Here is a 20161-nt window from a genome sequence, read left to right as displayed (position 1 = left end):
ATAGCCCACCTTAATTAGTCTCATTAGAGTTGGTATGGCAACACCCATTTTTTCATGTTCTCTCTCTGTGTGTGTGTGTGTGTGTGTGTGTGTGTGTATATATATATACACACACACACACACACATCTTCCTACTGTATTTTCCACTGCATGCATCCGATGAAGTGGATTTTAGCCCACAAAAGCTTATGCTCAAATAAATTGGTTAGTCTCTAAGGTGCCACAAGTACTCATTCTTTTTGGTTTATCAGAGGAGAGGTTGCTTGGCAGCATTGTGACTTGGTAAGGATGTGTTATCAGCTGTTGAGGTGAATCAGGAAGTCACCTGAAAAATATTGCTGGAGTTTATAAAAGAAAGGTCCATTTTAGAGAGAGAGAGAGAGAGAGATGGAACACGGGAAGTTTGGGGCAGAAAAGAAGGAAATGGGAAGCAGTGGGATTAATTTAACTGTGGATCAACCAAGATAAGGGAAAGTTAGCTAATCTAGAGAGGGAAAGAGAGGCTCCATGTTTCTAAACTGAGCTTCAGGAGAAGGATTCCAGGCATCCCAGAGGCCTCTGTCCAAGCCCAAAGAACTCTCCAGAATGGTGAGGTAACTGAGGGAGGGAAAATGCATGCCTTTTGTCTAGAGCTGTGTATTTCTCATGCTATTAAGTAAAGGGTAAATTGTGTTTAGAGTCCTGTGCAAAGTCTGTGTGCTTTCACTGTCATGTACCCCTGAAGAGGAAGACCAGAAGACGAACCAGAAAGCAAACAACTTCAGCGGGATTCTGGGGAATGTGCAAGAGCTGCTGGGGATGTGTGGGGGATATGAACTAGTTTCAGGGCCTAGGCAATTGGGCTGTGTGGCCAACACTGTCAAGAGGGGTGTCAGATTTGAAGGCCACACGTGGAGTGAGTGCCATCGCTGGTAAATAGTATCAATGGCCAATGAGGGTCTGGCTGGAGAATCTTGCCTACGTGCTCGGGGTTCTACTGATCGCCATATTTGGGGTCGGGAAGGAATTTTCCTCCAGGGTAGATTGGCAGAGGCCCTGGAGGTTTTTTGCCTTCCTCCGCAGCATGGGGCGGGGGTCGCTAGCTGGAGGATTCTCTGCTGCTTGAAGTCTCTAAACCACAGGATTTGGGGACTTCAACAGCAGAGTCAAGGGAAAGGGTTGGGACGGCTTTGTGGCCCGCATCATGCGGGAGGTCAGACTAGATCATCATAATAGTCCCTTCTGACCTTAAAGTGTATGAGTCTAGAGGCCCAAAGCCAGGGACAATACCTGAACTCTGTCGAGCCCCAGCAAACTAAGGGTTCGCGGAGTTGTTTGGATCCCCTCACAGCAGTCTGGTGAATGTTAAGCAGAGGGAACCTGACATCATGCATTTAAATATTTGTGCAATCCTGTTTTTGCTTTCTTGCTGGAATCAGTACCACTTTGTGATTTATACATGGAAATGGTGAGTACTGCAGGTAATTCATTTCCCTCAGCTGCATCTCTTTGCAGTCTTTAAAGTCAATATTTACTCTTACCTTGCCTTTTCCATATCTCCATGGAGAGCTTTCCCTTTCTCATTTTATTTCCCTACATGTTCATCTCTTGGGCTCAGATGCATGTGCTTGAAAAGATACAATTTGTATTAGCATCGCTTTTGTAATTGTTGTAGTAAGAACGGGCTGAATGCATTGTGTTGGGCATTCATGTCGGATTACATTTGACTGTCTCCCTAGTTATCAGTTCACATTGCTGTTTCCGCATTATTAAAGGAATGCATTCTTTAAAGTGTAAATGATGCCGTATGGAGAATCCTGGGAGAACATTCGGTTAGAGACAATTCTGCTTTCTGAGTCAGATACTGTCTTTTTCTTCTCTTGTTCTTTACCATTAAGGTTAGTGTCATGAAAGCAGGCTATAGCTGAGGTCTTCTGCGCCTCCTACTTATTCCCCTGTTTATTTTAGCTTGTTAAATGAACCTATTTTTCCTGAGGCATCAGTGGATATTTTAACTAAAAATTTTTCAGTGGAGGTTCTGAGAGATCGTGATAGAGCTGTTCATCTAATTAGTTCATTGATTAAAATATTAATTTCTACATCAGTTTCATGTCCTCTTGTGAGTTCCCCATTTTAGCTATAACATTTTAGTTTAATGGAAGTGATTTTTTATTGTGATGTCAAAGGCCAAGGGAACGAGGCTATAGCTAAGTTTTACTCAGTGTGTACATCAGCACTGTAATTTTCAGGAGTTTGAAGCTATCACTTTTTAGCTGTTAGTTAGTCATAAAGCATTCTTCTCAGTTATACTGGGTCATTCTTTTCCTGTAATGCTGTGTCATTTTCCTTAATATCATTCTGACTGGACAATGTGACCATTGCAATTTGTTGCCATATTTTCACTTTGGTTTGATGATTTAAAAATACTTGCAGGTATTTGACAGGTCTTTTGGCTGCCTTTTGCAGAAGGCTGAGATTTCTTTTAATATTTAGTTGTGGTACACCATTGTTTCCACTAGATGGGTCTCATTTTCACAAATGAAAGGGGATTTACTTCAAAAAGATTTAAACATGTTTCAAACCTGTAGATTTTTTGAGGTGATTTCAATTTCTATGGGAAAGTAGTAGAGAATTATGATGCTAAATGAGGAATGAATATGTCAGGAAACAGCGTCGGGGAGAGAGCTGGTTTATGAGATGGAATGTGTTCCAATCACTGCTGATGACTTTAAAAGTGTGTTGATAGCCTGATAAACATTATCATAATTGGGAAAGTTTCTAAGTATCCCCAAGTTATTTCTGGTTGCCATAATTTCCTACTAAAATGAAAGATCAAGGGCAGTCTGACTACTGGAAGCCCAATATTAATAATTTTTAAAATAGAAATTTCTTTTTTTTTCAGTTGTGTTGGGTAAAACCATCAATTGTATCAATGCTCTGAAAGGTCAGCTGTATATATTTTTTGTTTTTACATTTTTAGTAACATAATCTTACCTGGCTCAATATCAAGAGAGTAGCTGTCAATTTCCAAATTCAGGCGCTGGGCTGCAGCATCACAAAAGTCTTCCAAAACACAGTGCACAGCTTCTGTGATATTGTATGGAACTGTCTTAGCAAACTTCATTTTGCTATTGACAATCACACTTCCATTTCTGAAGTTAAGTATTTCCAATTGCTTAAATCCTGTAAGGTTGGATTGAAGATATGGAAGCAGCTGCAAAACAGGAAGTTGTTTTACTTTAATTCCCCTATCAATGCCTACCTGCTATTAATTTCACTTATACTCACTTTTCATTATCAAATACCTGAATCACCCACTTATTTCTCTGGCTTTAATACTAGTGCTTAACTACCAAGTCCAGTTTTCGATTTGCCTTGATTAGTCTCTCTATTTGCATCTTTCTCAATAGTGTACTGAGATGGATGGACGCTAGTTTTCCGGTAATGAAACAGTGTTTGGGGAATTTATGGGTCTGAATAAAGAAAAATCACCTCACTAAAAAGCCAACTTCAATTATTTTCAAAGGGTTCCATCCAGGCAAGTGAGAGCACAATATAATAAGCATGTTACTGTTGTCCAATGGTCCAACAGTATCTCTGGGGAAAATCTATATCTAATCACCTTCTCTTTGATAACTCATGATGTATTTTAAAAGGATTGATAATAAATCCAGCATAAGGATTAAATTCTTAGATATAATCAGTGTTACCATACCACTGAAGTGGAGCTAAGAAAAATCTAATTAAAATTACTTGCCAAGAATGTGTGTGGTTTCTTGCATAGGTAAATATTTCTCTCTCTCTCTTTCTTTTATTTTTTACATGTATTCTCCTTCATAAATCACTGCTACCTGTTACACAGCCAGCATCTCAGACTAAAAAAAAAAAAAAAAAAGTTACTTGTTATAGTAGTTCAAGGTGTTTTATTAAACTGGAGGACGGGGCCCTATACTGTGCTCTATTTCATACAGTTGTGTTTTCCAGCTTCTCCTTAGCTTACTGATCTGGTCAGAATAAATCAGTTTTCTAGATGAATGCCCCTAGTAGCTTGTCTCTTTTTATTGCTTCTGCTAATCTGGGGAGCAATAATATAAGCTAACAAGGAAAATATTTTTTTCTTTAATCTGTGCTCAAATTCTGTACGTCACAGACAATCTGTTTTTACTCACCAGCTGCATGAATTGTTGCTCTAGTGCCCTGTATTCCAGAGAACTCCTGTTGAAGAGGTCATCAGAAAAATGCATGTTGGTTACTCTCAGGCTGAAGAAAACCACTAGCTCTTTGCCTTTGGTTGCAGTTGTCATGGAGCTAGTGGTTACATACTTCAATGTAGGAGCTGGGGTGGCTTCTGCTGGCTGGCTCTCTGACCCAGAAATATATCCACTGCCATACTCCACTTCATCCATCATTACTGTGGTCATCGTGTTGACTCTATCCAGTTCTGCAGCAATATCCTGCACTCCTGTTTCGAAGCCAGTAGGGATGCTGCTCTCAGCTGCTGGTGAACCTGTTACTTCAAAGGTCTGGTCTATAATAATGGAATGGCTGTGAGGTGGACTAGTCACTGCTGGCAGTAATGTGATTTGGTCAATGGGTAATGTGGCTATGATGACTTCTTCAGGCAGGGAGGTGGAGTGGTCACTTGAATCAATAAAGAAAGGTAAAGTTCTGTCTGTCGATAAAATATCATCACCTGACGATTCTGGCGGATCTATGATCTTTACAGCTGCAAAGGGTGGGGGGAGGCAAGTATTTAATTTTGAAAAATATACATAATGAAATATTTATATAGCATTTCAAGTGAGACATTTTTAAGGAGAATATACTCATCATCAGAACATGACAGTCTTATTATGACCGCTTTCTGATGACTCAGGCCTGGTCTACACTGTGGGGGAGGATCGATCTAAGTTATGCAACTTCAGCTACATGAATAACATAGCTAAAGTCGACGTACTTAGATCTACTTACTGCGTGTCTTCACTGTGGTAAGTCGACGGCTGACGCTCCCCCATCGACTCCGCCTGTGCCTCTCGCCCTTGTGGAGAACCGGAGTTGACGGGAGAGCGCTCGGCGGTTGATTTATCGCATCTAGATTAGATGCGATAAATCAACCCCCGCTGGATCGATAGCTGCCCCTCGATCCAGCCGGTAATGTAGACAAGCCCTTAGTAAGAAAATGGAGGAAAATGCTCAGTCCACATGGTTACGTGCTGAGCTTTGTGTGTGCTTTAAGTTATAATTACCCTTTATAAGTCTTTCCCTAACTTTTGCTAAAGTGCCGTGTGGTTTTGATGTACATAATCACACTGTCAGTTTATATTGACTGAAAGTGTAGGTTGCAGCTTTGACTTGTCTGCTTGGATCAGTGCAGGGGTTGAGTCATTCCTGGCCACTCCCCCTTTGTGAAAGATTAAAGATGGTATTTGCCACTGACCTCAAAATGTGGTTGTACAAACCTGTGCAGCCTCCTCAGATACAATCAGATACAAAAGATTGTCAACTTTGGTAAATATACTATTTAAAAAACAAACAAAACCCTCCTAAAGAATCATTTGCTACATTTAAAACAACCATTTGCCCCAGATTATAGGATTCCTTCAGAGGCCTGCTGGAGCTCAGAGGCAGTCTAGGAATGTACACCTCTACCCCGATATAATGCTGTCCTCAGGAGCCAAAAAATCTTACTGCGTTATAGGTGAAACTGTGTTATATTGAACTTGCTGTGATCCGCCGGAGTGCGCAGCCCCGCCCCCTCCCCCCCGAGCACTGCTTTACTGCGTTATATCCAAATTCGTGTTATATCGGGTCACGTTATATCGGAGTAGAGGTGTAGTTGAAATTCAAATCTTAAGCATGGAGAAATGAGACTGTTTGAATTCAGACAATCAGCTAACTTACTGTAGTAAGATAACAGAAAATGACAGATTTCAACTTCAGACTAAAGAGGGCAACTTCTCTCTTTTCCAGTGATGTCCTCGTTAGGGGGCTGTAAGGGGCTCCTAGTCAAAACTCCTGACTTAACTTGGCAGGAAAGTCCATCTTTGGACACTACTTTATTATCCCTGCCAGACATCACTTACCCTGGCAGTTTATAAAAATACTTCTGAAGAGCAAATATTTCCCCTTAGAATGGACTGGATTGGGGGTAGAGGAAAAAAAGAGGTATTTTCAAAATATTACCTAGTACAGTTATCCATAAACCCTCCATACTATCTCTCCTCTCTTCAAATAACACAAGTCGTAAGCCTGTGCTTATCCGATCTGTATGGTTAGGAGCAAATATGCATTTCCAGCAGTGAGAACCTTAGTATAAATTAGTTGCCTCATCTCTTGATAATGGTTACAGGAGACCTTTTCTGTTAAATGGGAAAGTAAAGAAATATGCTAATCCCTCACCTGTCCTATCTGCAGATAAATCCTGTCAATCAGTCTCTCCAAGTCTAAAGGGAATGCTTTTTCCTTTAGTGAGCCCATTGTTAAAATATTGCTGCCACTCACAGTTCTTTTAATTACCAGTGAGAATTCTTTCAGACATTAGCTTAAAGCTAGTTTGCCTTGGTGGGGAGATATAAAAATGTCCAAATCCTCTTTTCTTTAGGATGATCAGACATTCAAAATAGATGCCCTTTACCAAAATCTGCCCTCAACTTTTTGTGCAGTTCAAAACTTCAGAATTAGGCCCTTGGAAAAAAAAGATTAATCTTCCTGTCATAGTTGCCACCTTGTACAAGGTTGGGAAACTAACTGGTACAGATTTTCTTTCATTCATCATTTTGAGGGTGCAATGGTGTACAGTTCCTTCTTGGGTAGAGCAGAGTCTGTTAACAGCCTTATGGCAGCTGCTTCTGCCTACACAGTCACTCCATCAGCTTACTCCACTGCAAACTGCTTGAATGCCAGTATGAAAGGCACTATGCAAAAATCGTATTCCAATACTGGTTTAGGCAGGCATTGAGTAACAGGACTGTATATTATATTTCTGTAATTTGCTGATAATTACTTTAGAAAATACAAATACTAGACAAATGTTTGTTAAATATTTGAGTTTACTATGACAGTAACATTGTATCCCAAAGCATATCACAGTGCCCTGGTAGCTTTGCAAGAAACAGTCACTCAGAAACAAACACTTGGCTTGCTACAGCAAAGGCAATTGGAGAGAGGCCACACACATACTATAATTTACTCCCCTTCTAGAAGTAGCAGAATCAGAAGTTTGGGGAGGGCAGATAGCAAGGGCATTGGAAGGTGGCTGAATGTATCTCTTGCCCTTCTGAAGATGGGGTTATTAGTTTTATACTACAGTGGTGGGCATTCTATAAATAGGACACATAGAGGGTGATAGGAGGCTGCTTGTGGCTCATTCGTCTCTTTCTTCCCTGTTACAAGCCCGGCAAACCTTCCCGATCAATTCTGCTGCCTTCTCCCGCATAAGTGCAGAGCCCTTTTCTTTGAGCACCTTATTATTTTGGACAGAAGCACCCTTAGTCACAACAGCATTTCAGATAAGGTGATTTTCCTGATTAATAGGTAAACATTGATTCTGTTTGCTGGTTGAATGATTAGGGACAGGTTCTGATCTCATTTACTTCAGGAGTGAACTCATAGAAAACAGTGGAGCTACCTGGGTATAAAACCTGGCCAAGTGAGGTGAGGTTAACTGGATCTGAATTGAGCATTAAAAGCTCAGCGCAATGATTCTAGGAAGCTGAACAGGTTGTATGGAAAGCAGCATTATATCCTGGTGACATTGTATAGCTAGATATTAAAATCAGTCAGAACACCAGTTTGCTTACATTACACAACTGCATTTTGACATATCACCCACCCAATGGCTTCTTCTTTATATAAAATACACACCATGCAATATTCAACACTAAAAGGAAGTCAGAGCATTGGCACTTGGGGAAAAGAAAACAGTGCTGTTAAATCTATGAGTGACACTACTGGATTGCTGGATGCTATGAAACTATAAAAACACCACTGAATGAAATGTAGAGGCGGAGGGCCTATTTACTCTAAGGCCACTTTACAGATCCCTGAAAGTGCAAAGGGGCTGTAAAATGAGTCAATTTATATTTTCTTCCACACAGGAGTGCGGTCATGAGATACAATTTGCACTGCTGAAAATGAAGGATCTATCGTCCTATTAGGGCCAAAAGAGAAATATCACGACACTGGATGAAACTGAAGCCATTCAGTTACATTAATGGTGTATGCGATGTCCACAGTAAATGCTGTACTACAGTATGGGGCCTTAACACTTGATTAAAATCCTCAAGTGCTGCCACAATAGAAACAATAAACACTACAATTGCATACACAATTAGTTTGTCAGTGCAAAGACTTCCTCCTGTGCCAGTCAGCATTAAAACTGGGGTCTATACTGCAAATACCATCAAATCAGAAACTGAATATGTATCTCTCATAAACTGAAGTTGCAGAAATGTTTGTAAATATAAACATAATGAACTCCCTCTGCCCTTATCCAAGTAAATTGGTTTTTGATTAGCACAAACAAGTAGAGCTGTGTATCTGACAGTCAATGGGCATAGATGGTAAAAGACTCTTCTTTAGTTGTAATATATGTGTGTGTATAAATTTAATAAAATTGAATTACAGGAGCTTTAAACTCTATATCCCCATTTTATTGACAGCTGTAGCAATAAATCATTCCCATCTCCTCACTTTTATGCTTTGTTGTGACACTGATCAATCAGGGAATGGGCAGAGTTTTATATAAAATAAACCTAACCATGTCCTGTGGTAAATAAGTCCTCTCTTTTATTGATGGCACAATCAGCTGTTAGATTGACAGTGAGTAAGACAAGATTGCAGTGAGGTACAAGTGTGCTCAGAAATGGGTTTTAGTTTGGTGGAGATTAGTGTTCGATAAACATTTTTGTTAGGAAAATCACCAACCTTCTGGAGCATCCCTGTCCCAAAATGATAAATTAAAATGGAATATTTATGAGCTTGAGTTTGGCAGATTGTGAAATTGTGATGGTATTTGTAAGACAAGTAGTTTTAAGTGACTAATCTGAATTCACACAGTGAATTTTAGGTAGCGCCTTGAACACAATACAATTCTGATGCCCAGCTCTGTGTGTTAGCAACAATGCATCTATATTACTATAGTAATAACTCAAACTACTACTACGTGAAGATGAGTACTATTTATATCAGGAATCTAGGCAGAAGAGGGTTTGGGAGAAATGCTAAGCAGAAACTCTGCCGTGAAGCAGAGGGAGAGTGACTAGATTTAGGGATAATATTGCTTACCTTATTCTAATAAAGTACCTTATTCAGCGTGAGAAGAAAGTGACTCTGTTATTCTCAAACATTGTCCCACGACAGCATATTGTTGTTGTCAGACTGTTATTGTGGAAGACTATAGTATTTTTAAAAGCACTTCCTGTGACGTCGGTGATTCCATCTGCCCTCTAACAATAACACTCCCTAACAATTGGTGCTGTACTGATAAAATAGTTTGATATTATGACTCCAGAGTTCTATCCTGTGCAACTACTCTCCTTATAACCCTCATTAACCAAAATGTGCTAGGTGCTATACATATATATAGAAAGACCCTGCTTTGAAGAACCTATGTTCTGAAAGATATAAAGCAGATGAAAGGTGAGGAGGAAATGGGACGCAACACCCAAGCAAAGCAATCAGGGTGATGGCTGGCAGATGTATTGCTAGTTCTCCATCTCTCTTGGTTTTAACTGGGCTTTCCAGATTTGTAGGATACTTTCATACCTTAAATGCATGTTGAGCCGAAGGACATAGGCCAAAGGTGTTGGGTCTAGTTTTCAAAGATGCTGAGCTCCCACATTTCCAACTGAAATCAGTGGGAGCTGCAGATCACCTGTACACACATCTGAAAAGTCAGAGCCAAGATTCAATCTTAAGAGGGTCTGGGTTACTATTATGTCCTTATTATTGGAAATAGTTTTCTAGCTTATATGAACATTTATTCCAATATTACAAACATCTTTAAAAGTCACTCTCCAGGTGAATTTACCAGGTACCCACAAAGAGAAGTTGTAACCGTTGTCAGCATCAGAGTAATCAATTTACATGATAAACTAGGGTCTAGGGAACAGAGGCCTCAGTTCTCAGCTAGTCCATCCGTGGCTGAGAGCCTGAATAGAGGGCAGCAGGGAGGCAAAGTTGGGTTTGAGACGACATTGTGCTTCCTGTGGTCTGGGGACATTTGGGGCTGGTGCACAACCACCAGTGTAGGTTAGCAGAGCCTCAGGTCTACTTTAACCCCCCTAAGCCTCGACACATAGACCATTTTTGTGCCCTTTACGCTAGCAGACCGATATAAAGGGTCCTTACTGCAACGGAGAAGCAGTCCCAGAATCTTTGAATTGTGCTGAGCCTTGTGACTAAGTCCTTATTTTCTTTTGTGTTTTGAATAAGCATGAATCATATAACACAAGATAGCGTTCCAAAAGACCCTCCATTAAAATCGGTAGAAAAATGAGCTTCAACCATTTTATGGCAAGCTGTATGGCTCAGCTTCTGTTTGCTCACTGTTCATAACTGATTTTTGATCAAATGATCCTTCCGAGTTAATAATGCATGAATGAAATATGTAGACGTTTTGGATCCAAAAACCTTCGCTTTTGGAAATTTCCCATTGTTTGTCTGTGTTTTTACTAGACTGGTGAACTATTTACTAGATAAATGATCAAGGATACAGAACCGCTGATAACATTTTTTCAAAAACACTGTTTCTAAAGCTTTGGCAGTGTATGAAAAAGTGAAACTTTTGCATTTTATTTTGGATTTTCCTAGATGAAGAATGGAAACCACCACCAAGCAATCATTTTCAGACCTATAAAAGCATATGGAGACATAGGGTTTGTCTATATGAGGGGTTAGTGCACGGCAAGCTAGGGTTTGAATCTACATTGCACTAGCTTGCTGCATAGTCCTGCCTGGGAGGAAGTCAAAGTACACTATGGAACTTTTAGTGCTGTAGCAATGTCCACCTGGGATGTCACCGTGTGGCAAGCTAGTGCGGCTGCAGATTCAGACGCTGGCTTGCTGCTCACTAATATCCTGTGTAGACAAGCCCACAGATGTTCTTAGTCCCAGCATGCTACTGCATTTCAGCAATTAACAACACAGGCTGTAATGTTGGCAGCTGGGTAGTGCAGCACTGCCAACTTCAAGAGATCAAAAATCATGTCCGGTCCTAACGTATCCTGAGATTTAAAAAATATCAAATCTGTCTTTTGACCCTTTTAACCCCCCTCTACTCTCCTGGTAAGGGCAGTGTGACAATTTTAGGCTGGATGTCCCCTCAAAAGTATTACTTCAAAAATGGAGAGGTGGGTGGAGGGAAGACATCCCTGCTAGTGGGGAAAAGGAAAAGTAGTTGTGTTACATTCTTGTACATAAGTACAAGTACTTAGCTGCAGGGCTGGCTCTGGCCTTTTGGCCGCCCTAAGCCCCCCCCCCAAAAAAAAAAAAAAAACACGGGGCGGCCACAATGGAAAAGCAAAAACAAAAAACCTGTGGAGCGGCCGGAGTGCAGGTGCAGGGGGACCAGCTGGGGGAGGGAGTGGGGAGCAGGGGAGGGAGCGGGCGGGAGAGAGAGAGAAGGGGGCGGCCAGGGCTACAGCAGGGGCACTGCCATGCGGCCCCTCCCACTGCGCCGCCTCCCGCGAGGGCTCCGCTCTGGTCGGCGGGGAGGGAAGGAAGAGGACTGCCCGGCAGGGCGCTCTGGTTCTCCACGGCACCGCCCCCTACAGGGCGGCCGGAGCGGAACAAGAACTATAAATAAATAAATAAATAAAGCAGCCGTGCCGTCCTAGGATTGGGCAGAATGCCGCCTCGAACAATCTGCCGCCCCAAGCACCAGCTTGCTCAGCCTGGAGCCGGCCCTGGTTAGCTGAGAGATCTATAATTTGATAAAATTAAAATATGATGGAAAAACTAATTCACACACACATTAAGTAGATTTGGAACATGAACAATGAACGTTAAAGAAACACAAAGCACACTATGTACCAAGCTTTCCAATTATTTTTCAATAAAGATTTATGTAAGCTGCAAAGATCTTTACATGCAAGAATATCTTTACAATATCAACCACCTTTCAGTGCAGTAATTATTTATAATCCCTAAATATTTTTAAATAATCAATGCAGTCACATTCAAAGTGTTTCAAACATAATTTTAAATCATTCATCTTTATATATTTTGAGAACTACATAATTATATATATTATCTAATAATTACAAGACATTTAGGTTTTTTTTTTAAAAAACCCTCAATTGTTGAAATAACTAAAAATAATTCATTTGTTTTAAATTTTAATTATTTTTCCCTCTTGCAGCCCTCTGACTTCTCTCCTTCCCAGAACCTGGCAGCACCCACCAACAGTTCAGTGTCCCACACCCCATCAGTCTCCGGCCACCCCTGCTTCATCTTGGTATCTCCTAGGTTTCTTCATCTCCCCTCTCCCAGGCCTGGGGGGCTGCATTGGGGTTCCCTCTCATCTCCTTTTCCAAGGTTGAGGGGACACTGGGAGAGCCAAAGGCACTGCCCTGTTTGCCTTTCTCACAGGAAAGTAGGGTGAGGAAGGAGCGGAGCTCCGTTGGGTTGCTGGGTGCTTTGCACCGCCTGTAAAAACACCGCAAAGGGAAGGGAGGGATTCTGCCGGCAGGGCTGAACTCTGCAAGGGGGCTGGAGCGTCTCACATCATGGGGAGAGGGGCTCCAAAACCCTCCAAAATTCCATGAGAGCTGGCAATACTGCTATTGGAAATGGAAAACTAAATAGCAGGAAACAAGATTCGATTTTTAAAAAATGCTCCAAAACTAACCCTCAGGCTAAAGGGTTGAACAATAGCATAGAATCAAAAGTGCTACCAGTCCAAAAAAACAGCTCCAGGTTTCAATCACTATTTAATCTCCCAAGATATTCATGGAGGTCTGCAAATGTTTGTTGTACTCTTACATGGACAAAATCAGACTGTCTGACACTTAATGTGTGTGGGGATAATATTATGTCTAAAGCTAAACTGCTGTTGGCATACATGTCTAAACATTACATTAAAAGAGGCCATTTCCTGAACACTCTGCAATATTAAATCGCTGTAAGAGTGATTTTCTAGACAGAGGGTTTATTCCTCAACAGGGAAAACAAATCATGTGAGTTTGAGTTGCCAAAAAGAATCCTGGCTGTGATCGTAAGGTGTTTATTTTAGTTATAAAATGAGATGATCCTTTTGTAATTATTAAAAAAAAAAAAATCAACCCCCCAACCTCATTCTCTAAGAACAAGGAATTATTTTCCTTACAGGATATAATAGTCTTGGAAAGCTCTTCCAGTGTTACCTCATCTGCATTTTTTTGCTAGAAAAAACATTTTAGCTGAAAAATTTTACACAGCTCTAATCTCGAATCTTAAACAATCTTAGGTCTCCTGGCCTTTCCTACTAGGGTTACCACTTGTCCTGAAATTTTCAGGGCAGTCCCAATTTTCACAGGTCTGTTTTGCATTCTACAACCCTAGCCTAGGACTATTCAATGGTATGTAGTTGCTAACTGTTATTTAACAAGGCCTGAATTTATTTTGGGAGTCCTCATGCATTGCAGTTGTGCGCTGTCATTACGTTACCTGTGCAGATTCAAGTGACAGTGTTACACTGCCTTGGCCAAATGTGTGGGTGAATTTTAGATACACAAGCCTCCTCTGCCAAATTTCAAGTCAATGTTTCAAAGCATGGAGGTGGGAGAGCTTTTCTAAGAAAAGGCTGTTAGAATTTTTTAATGTGGGCAAAACAATATTTTCTTCTAGCCCTGTTCTCAGGAATGGCTGAACAATTTGCGCTGATTCCCCCCCCCCCAAAATGTAGCCTGAGGCAACACTCAATACAGAAAATGTCAGCCCAAATTGTTAAAATCTGGCAAAGTTATAAGCCCTTGAAAACTGGGTCTTTTAATGGGAAGTGCCAGCAACCTTAATAATTGGTGATGCTACTAGTACAGTCTATAATACATACTATAGAAAATTTACTCTCTAAGGGTATGTCTTCACTGGAGTGGGAGAATTAATTTCCATCTCAAGGAGACATACAGTAGGTCTGATTGACCTAGCGTGCTAAAAGTATAAGTGTAGCTGCAGCAGTAGGGCTGGCTAGCTACCTTGTGTACATACCTAGTGTTTTGAATGGATATGTACTTGGGGAAGCTAGCCACTTCTGTAGCTCGTGCTGACATGGCTACACGTATACTTTTAGCATGCTAGTTTGATCTGAGCTAGCGTGGCTATATCTCCTTGACCTAGGAATTACTTGTCCAGCTTGAAATGTAGCCACACCTTAGCTAGGAGGGCTATTTTCTTCACATACATGAAGCAATACGACATCTAAATTCAAACCACAAGATCTTTAGTTGTATTTATTAAAGCCCCATATTCAGTGTGCTGACCAGTGAGCCCCCCAGTACTGGGATGCAGCTCCTTGGGTAACCATAAGCTCAAATGCACACTGCAGTACTTGGGTATGCCATAATTTTCATGGAAATAACACACGTTAGTTTCATGTGACCCTCCTTCCATTGTGTGCTCCTGCCCCATAGCATTTCTAACTCTTCCTTCAGTAACCCCTGTTGTGTCTGTCTTGGCAATCTTGTCCACTTAGAAATTCTAGTCACTACAGTTTTCTGAAGGACTTGGTTCCTGTGATCTTTATTCTGAATTCATTTTTCTTCAATTTGCATTCTCACATGCCTTGTCTCATAATTTCTTATGGTCTAAAAATACTAATTCAACTTTGTATTTTCTGTTTCATTAAGGACTTTATATACCTCAATTAGATATTTGCCTGTGGCTTTTTCCTTCAAGGCATTTGACGCTTCTGTTTATATATAAAAGCCCTGCTCTTTTCACTTATAGTTCCTTACCTCCTTCTCCACTGCCTTCTTTTATGCTGAATTCTTTCAAGTGCTACTACTAAGAACATGTTTTTTTTAAATGAGGGTTTGGTGAAGAAATAGTGTCTTTAAGATAAAAACACAGACAAGGGACTGTGTAGGACATTTTATATATCTGATTGTGTCATACTATATATAAAATATCTTTATGCACCTTTACTAACTTCATACATTTGTGGGACTTGCAGGTTGAATTTTAGGTCTTGCAGGTCTTTGGCACTATCAAGTTTCTTCAATGTAAGCACAGTTCTATGGAGTAACCTGTTTGAAAATATGTACACATCCCTGAATGAAGTGGAAAAGAGGTTTGTGGGGGCCACTATTTATGAGGAGGTGTTCAAAGGTCTCCCCAATGTCTCTGTGCAGCGCTGCTTGACTCCATTTCACAATTAATCTCTTCAATGGGGGAAGACACTGCAGGGTAAAAAATGCTAAGGGGTTGACACTGGGCCTGATCCAGCATCCATTAAAATCAACAGGAATCTTTCCATTAACTTCAAAGGGCTTTAAATCAGGCTGGCTGTGATGATATTTCCAGAAATGCTGCATTTTGAAGGCAGGACTCTCAAAATGAATTCACTAACCCAGCTGTTTGGTGCTACCCATTTGCCAGAGTATATTCTGAGCATAGTGATGAGAAAAAGACATCACTTCCCTTCCCTCCCACCTGTCTTATTAACTAATACTATAAACTGCCTAAAATAGTTACCTCTAATTAGAGGATCATCAAGCAAGCGCAGTGTGGGGCTATTGTCCCTGCGTTTTATGAGAACACCAAAATGGGATGAGCCTAATTAGAAACCCGACATGACAGGAAGTCAGTTGTGGGTCATGAAACCTACAGTATAGTCATGTGAAAAAAGGTCAGGGTTATTGTTCAGTGAACCCATAACTCACTTATTATTCAACTCTCAAAATAAAATAACACCTTAGTTTTCAAGTGTTGTAAAACTCAGTCCTACAGGTAACATGTCAGCAGGTTGTTAGAAGGGATGAACTGCTTGAGTCCAGAATAATCCTGAGGGTACGGAGTCAGTAAGGATATGTACAATGAAAACAGATTGTAAAATTACTTTGATAGCTGCATTAGGTGCTACTTTCAGTGGTTTATTAAAACCATAATTTTGTATTCAAATTCTGCATTAAAGAGAACAATGTGCTATTTGTATTTATCAGTATTAAATTCCATCTCAAACAAGCCACAAACCATGTCAAACAAGAAGGTCTGGATGAGATCAGTGTTTAAATGAATGAAGGCAATGGAGAGACAGAAAAATTGAGACGCATTTTCAATATGAAGGTACTTTAAAAAAGAAACTGAATCAATGATGAGCAATGAGAAGCTTACTTATAACCATAATGCTGGGTGTAGGACTCACCACTCCAATTCCCATTGAAGACTGATATGCAATCCAAGCTGGAAAGTTCAAATATGTTGACATATCGAAGTGTTTAAAATGAAGGATGTTCTCAATATAACCAAAAACTTTTCTTTAAAATTTCAGGTGTTCTGTAATGTGTAGCTAAGTACACTAAATGCTGCTGAATTGTGACTGTGGATACTATATTTTATTCTGGAGCTTTCTAAAGCATGGCATAAGTAAGGGATTGGAGTATCATTTTTGTGTGGATTAGGTGGGAACAATTTTAAATTAAATTCTGAAAAGCCTCATAAACAATGCATATACTCTAGAACTGAGGAAGTGATTTGAAATGAAACTCTAAGTAGGAAGCTTAAAACCCTAGAATCCTTTTCTTCTTTTCTCTACTAATAGAGCAACATGACAAATCCTCTTGCAGATAATGGTAAAGACCAACATAATACTCGGACACGCAGCTCTGTGGTATCAGAGTTTATTAGTCTGTGCAATGACAAAAACAATGCAAAAGTCCCATGAGATAAAATATTCTTGTAAGAATATGGTGCCTCATTTCCTAAAACCAAAACCAAACATAAAATTGAAGGTTTTAAAAAGGAAAACTGAATATGATCAACTCTGAGGTGCCCCAACCTCTCCAGCATTTCTGTACTTACAAGGGAAAATAATGGAAATAGACTACACATAGGTTCTCAGCTCAAGCAGATGCCTATATTTGGAAAGCACTGAAAGAACATATATTTTATATTCCTAACCTAATATGCCTCTGAAATGATGGATGCAATCATCTTATTTTTCATATTCCTGACACTACTAGAAAGTGTGTAAGAGAGAAATTGAAGGGTCTGTCAAACGTGGGGGCCCTACTGTTTTGGGGAAATATCTGTTGTGTGTGGATACCAAATACTTCAATTTGGCCAGCTTGATAAACATTATAGCCCAGATCCTCAAAGGTATTTAGGAGTCTATTAATTCCTCAAAGGTATTTAGGACTGGGGCACCTAAATACCTTTGATGATTTGGGCCAAGGTGGGCAAATTACTGGAAAACTCCAAATGCTTTTTGCCACTCTAGCAAAGCAAAGCAACACAGATATTTTTGGCCTTAACTGGCCAGTTAAATTAGGTTTATGGATGCTTTGCATCACCAGAGCAGTTTAAAATAGTCAAGGCATAACAGGTGAATCTGGCCCTAAATGCCAGGACTCAGGCAGGTCAGATGCTGGTAAAAATGGCTACAATCAAACACGGTACAAATAGGCACAGTAAGAGTTCCTCACATTTCTGCCAATTAATCCATATCCTTCTTGACCTACATAGCTCCACTTTTGAGCATGTCCTTCAAAGGGACAGCTAGTCATATTGAATTATGTCTGATTCTGAGATGCGGATCAATTTGTCTAATGGGGAGAATAGAATGAGACCATCAAACTCACTTTTCTAGTGATCCAAGCCAGGTTAGGCCAAGGTCTACACAGATGAAAGGCTCATAAATAGGGCTGTCAAATGATTTAAAAAATCTATCACAATTAAAAAAAATCATGATTAATTGCACAATTAAAAAAATGAACTGTGATTAATTGTACTGTTAAACAGTAACAGAATACCGTTTATTTAAATATTTTTGGATGTTTTCTACATTTTCAAATACATTGATTTCAATTACAACACAGAACACAAAGTGTACACTGCTTACTTCATATTTATTTTTTATTACAAATATTTGCACTGAAAAAAACGAGAGAGTATTTTTCAGTTCACCTAATAAAGCTACTGTAGTGCAATATCTTTATAATGCAAGTTGAACTTATAAATGTAGAATTATGTACAAAAAAACTGCATTCAAAAATAAAACAATGTAAAACTATAGAACCTACAAGTCCACTCAGTCCTGCTTCTTGTTTAGCTAATTGCGCGAACAAGTTTATTTACTTTTGCAGGGGATAATGCTGCCTGCTTCTTGTTCACAATGTCATCCAAAAGTGAGAACATGTGTTCAAATGGCACTTCTGTAGCAGGCATTGCAAGATATTGACATGCCAGATACACTAAAGATTCATAGTCCCTTCATGCTTCAACCACCATTCCAGAGAACAAGCATCCATGTTAATGACGTGTTCTGCTTGATTATTATCCAAAGCAGTATGGACCGACGCATGTTCATTTTCATCATCTGTATTAGATGCCACTAGCAGAAGGTTGATTTTCTTTTTTGGGGGTTCGGGTTCTGTAATTTCCACATTGGAGTATTGCTCTTTTAAGACTTCTGAAAGCGTGCTCCAAATCTCGTCCCTCTCAGATTTTGGAAGGCACTTCGACCTTGGGTTGAGTACTGTCGCTATCTTTAAAAATCTCAGATTGGTGCCCTCTTTGTGTTTGTCAAATCTGCAGTGCAAGTGTTCTTAAAACGAACAACATGTGCTGGGTCATCATCGGAGACTACCATAACATGAAATGTATGGCAGAATGTGGGTAAAACAGAGGAGGAGACATACAATTCTCCCCCAAGGAGTTCAATCAGAAATTTAATTAACGCTTTTTTTTTTTTTTTTTTAACAAGCATCATCAGGATGGAAGCATGTCCTCTGGCACAGTGGCCAAAGCATGAAGGTGCATATGGTAAACATTCGTATCTGGCACATAAATACTTTGCAATGCCGGCTACAAAAGTGCCACGTGAACACCTGTTCTCACTTTCAGGTGACATTGTAAATAAGAAGCAGGCAGCATTATGTCCTTTATGCATTATGTAAACAAACTTGTTTGTCTTAGTGATTGGCTGAACAAGACCTAGGACTGAGTAGACTTGTAGGCTCTAAAGTTTTACATTGTTTTGTTTTTGAGCGCAGTTATGTAACAAAACTAAATTTATAAGTTGCATTTTCATGATAAAAAGATTGCATTACAGTACTTGTATGAGGTGAATTGAAAAATACTATTATCATTTTTACAGTGCAAATATTTGTAATAAAAATAATATAAAGTGAGCAGTGTACACTTTGTATTCTGTGTTGTAATTGAAATCAATATATTTGAAAATGTAGAGAAACATCCAAAAATATTTAATAAATGTCAATTAGTATTCTATTGTTTAACAGTGCAATTAAAGCTGCGATTAACCATGATTAATTTTTTAATCGTGATTAATTTTTTGAGTTAATTGCATGAGTTAACTGCGATTAATCGACAGTCCTACTCACAAACCAAGTCCTGTACAGCTACATTCTTTGCTCCCCCAAGCTACATCAACAGCTACTATAAAGTATTGGATTCCAAGATGAAATTTCTGGTGGAAACATTTTCAGTTCCTAAAAATCTTTTCATTGGGAGGGCAAAATTGAGGAACTGAATTCCTCTAGTCTGCTCACAAATATGAGGTAGCTTGACTTGGTTACAGCTAGAAAACGAATAGCCAACTGCATAATAATATTCCCCATTTACTTAATTACCCATTCAGTTTCCAGTTATAGCCATGCCAACAGTCAGAAGCATCCTGTGTTTGAAACTCCTGTTGGTGCAATTTGCTTGGCAGCTTCCAATTACTTACAGAGTATGTGGTAATGAAGAAAATATATTCTTTTCTGTCACCAACTCAGTTACTGGTCAATGGCTCCAATGTTCCAGTCTGCAAAGGAATAGCATAGCTTTAATCAGACAAAAAAATCTTTTGAATGAAGGGGGAAATTGAAATGAAAGTTAAATCTGTTAATGCAACTAAGTGAGCAAGAAACTAATTTTTATAATGATTTCTGCAGAAAGGCTTCCATTAATCAAATGCCATACTGACACACAAAATAATGTCATTGCTTTAGGGGGCTAAAAAGTTAGACTTCTACCTGCT

General features: G+C 39.7%; 1 protein-coding gene across 1 annotated transcript in view; it reads right to left on the bottom strand.

The window, feature by feature from the left end:
* The window catches only part of IMPG1 (interphotoreceptor matrix proteoglycan 1), an 89668-nt gene that overhangs the window by 7939 nt on the left and 61568 nt on the right, over positions 1-20161 (bottom strand). The window contains exons 13-14 of the mRNA XM_034767018.1: positions 4149-4705; positions 2974-3193 (exon numbers count right to left, since the gene is read on the bottom strand). Of these exons, the coding sequence (XP_034622909.1) occupies positions 2974-3193; positions 4149-4705 (777 nt within the window). The remainder of the gene's footprint in view (positions 1-2973; positions 3194-4148; positions 4706-20161) is intronic.

The sequence above is a fragment of the Trachemys scripta genome, chromosome 3 (assembly GCF_013100865.1).
Source record: "Trachemys scripta elegans isolate TJP31775 chromosome 3, CAS_Tse_1.0, whole genome shotgun sequence".
Lineage (NCBI taxonomy): Eukaryota > Metazoa > Chordata > Testudines > Emydidae > Trachemys > Trachemys scripta.
The sequence above is the reverse complement of the archived record's forward strand: the minus strand, read 5'-3'. Positions and strand labels throughout refer to the sequence as shown.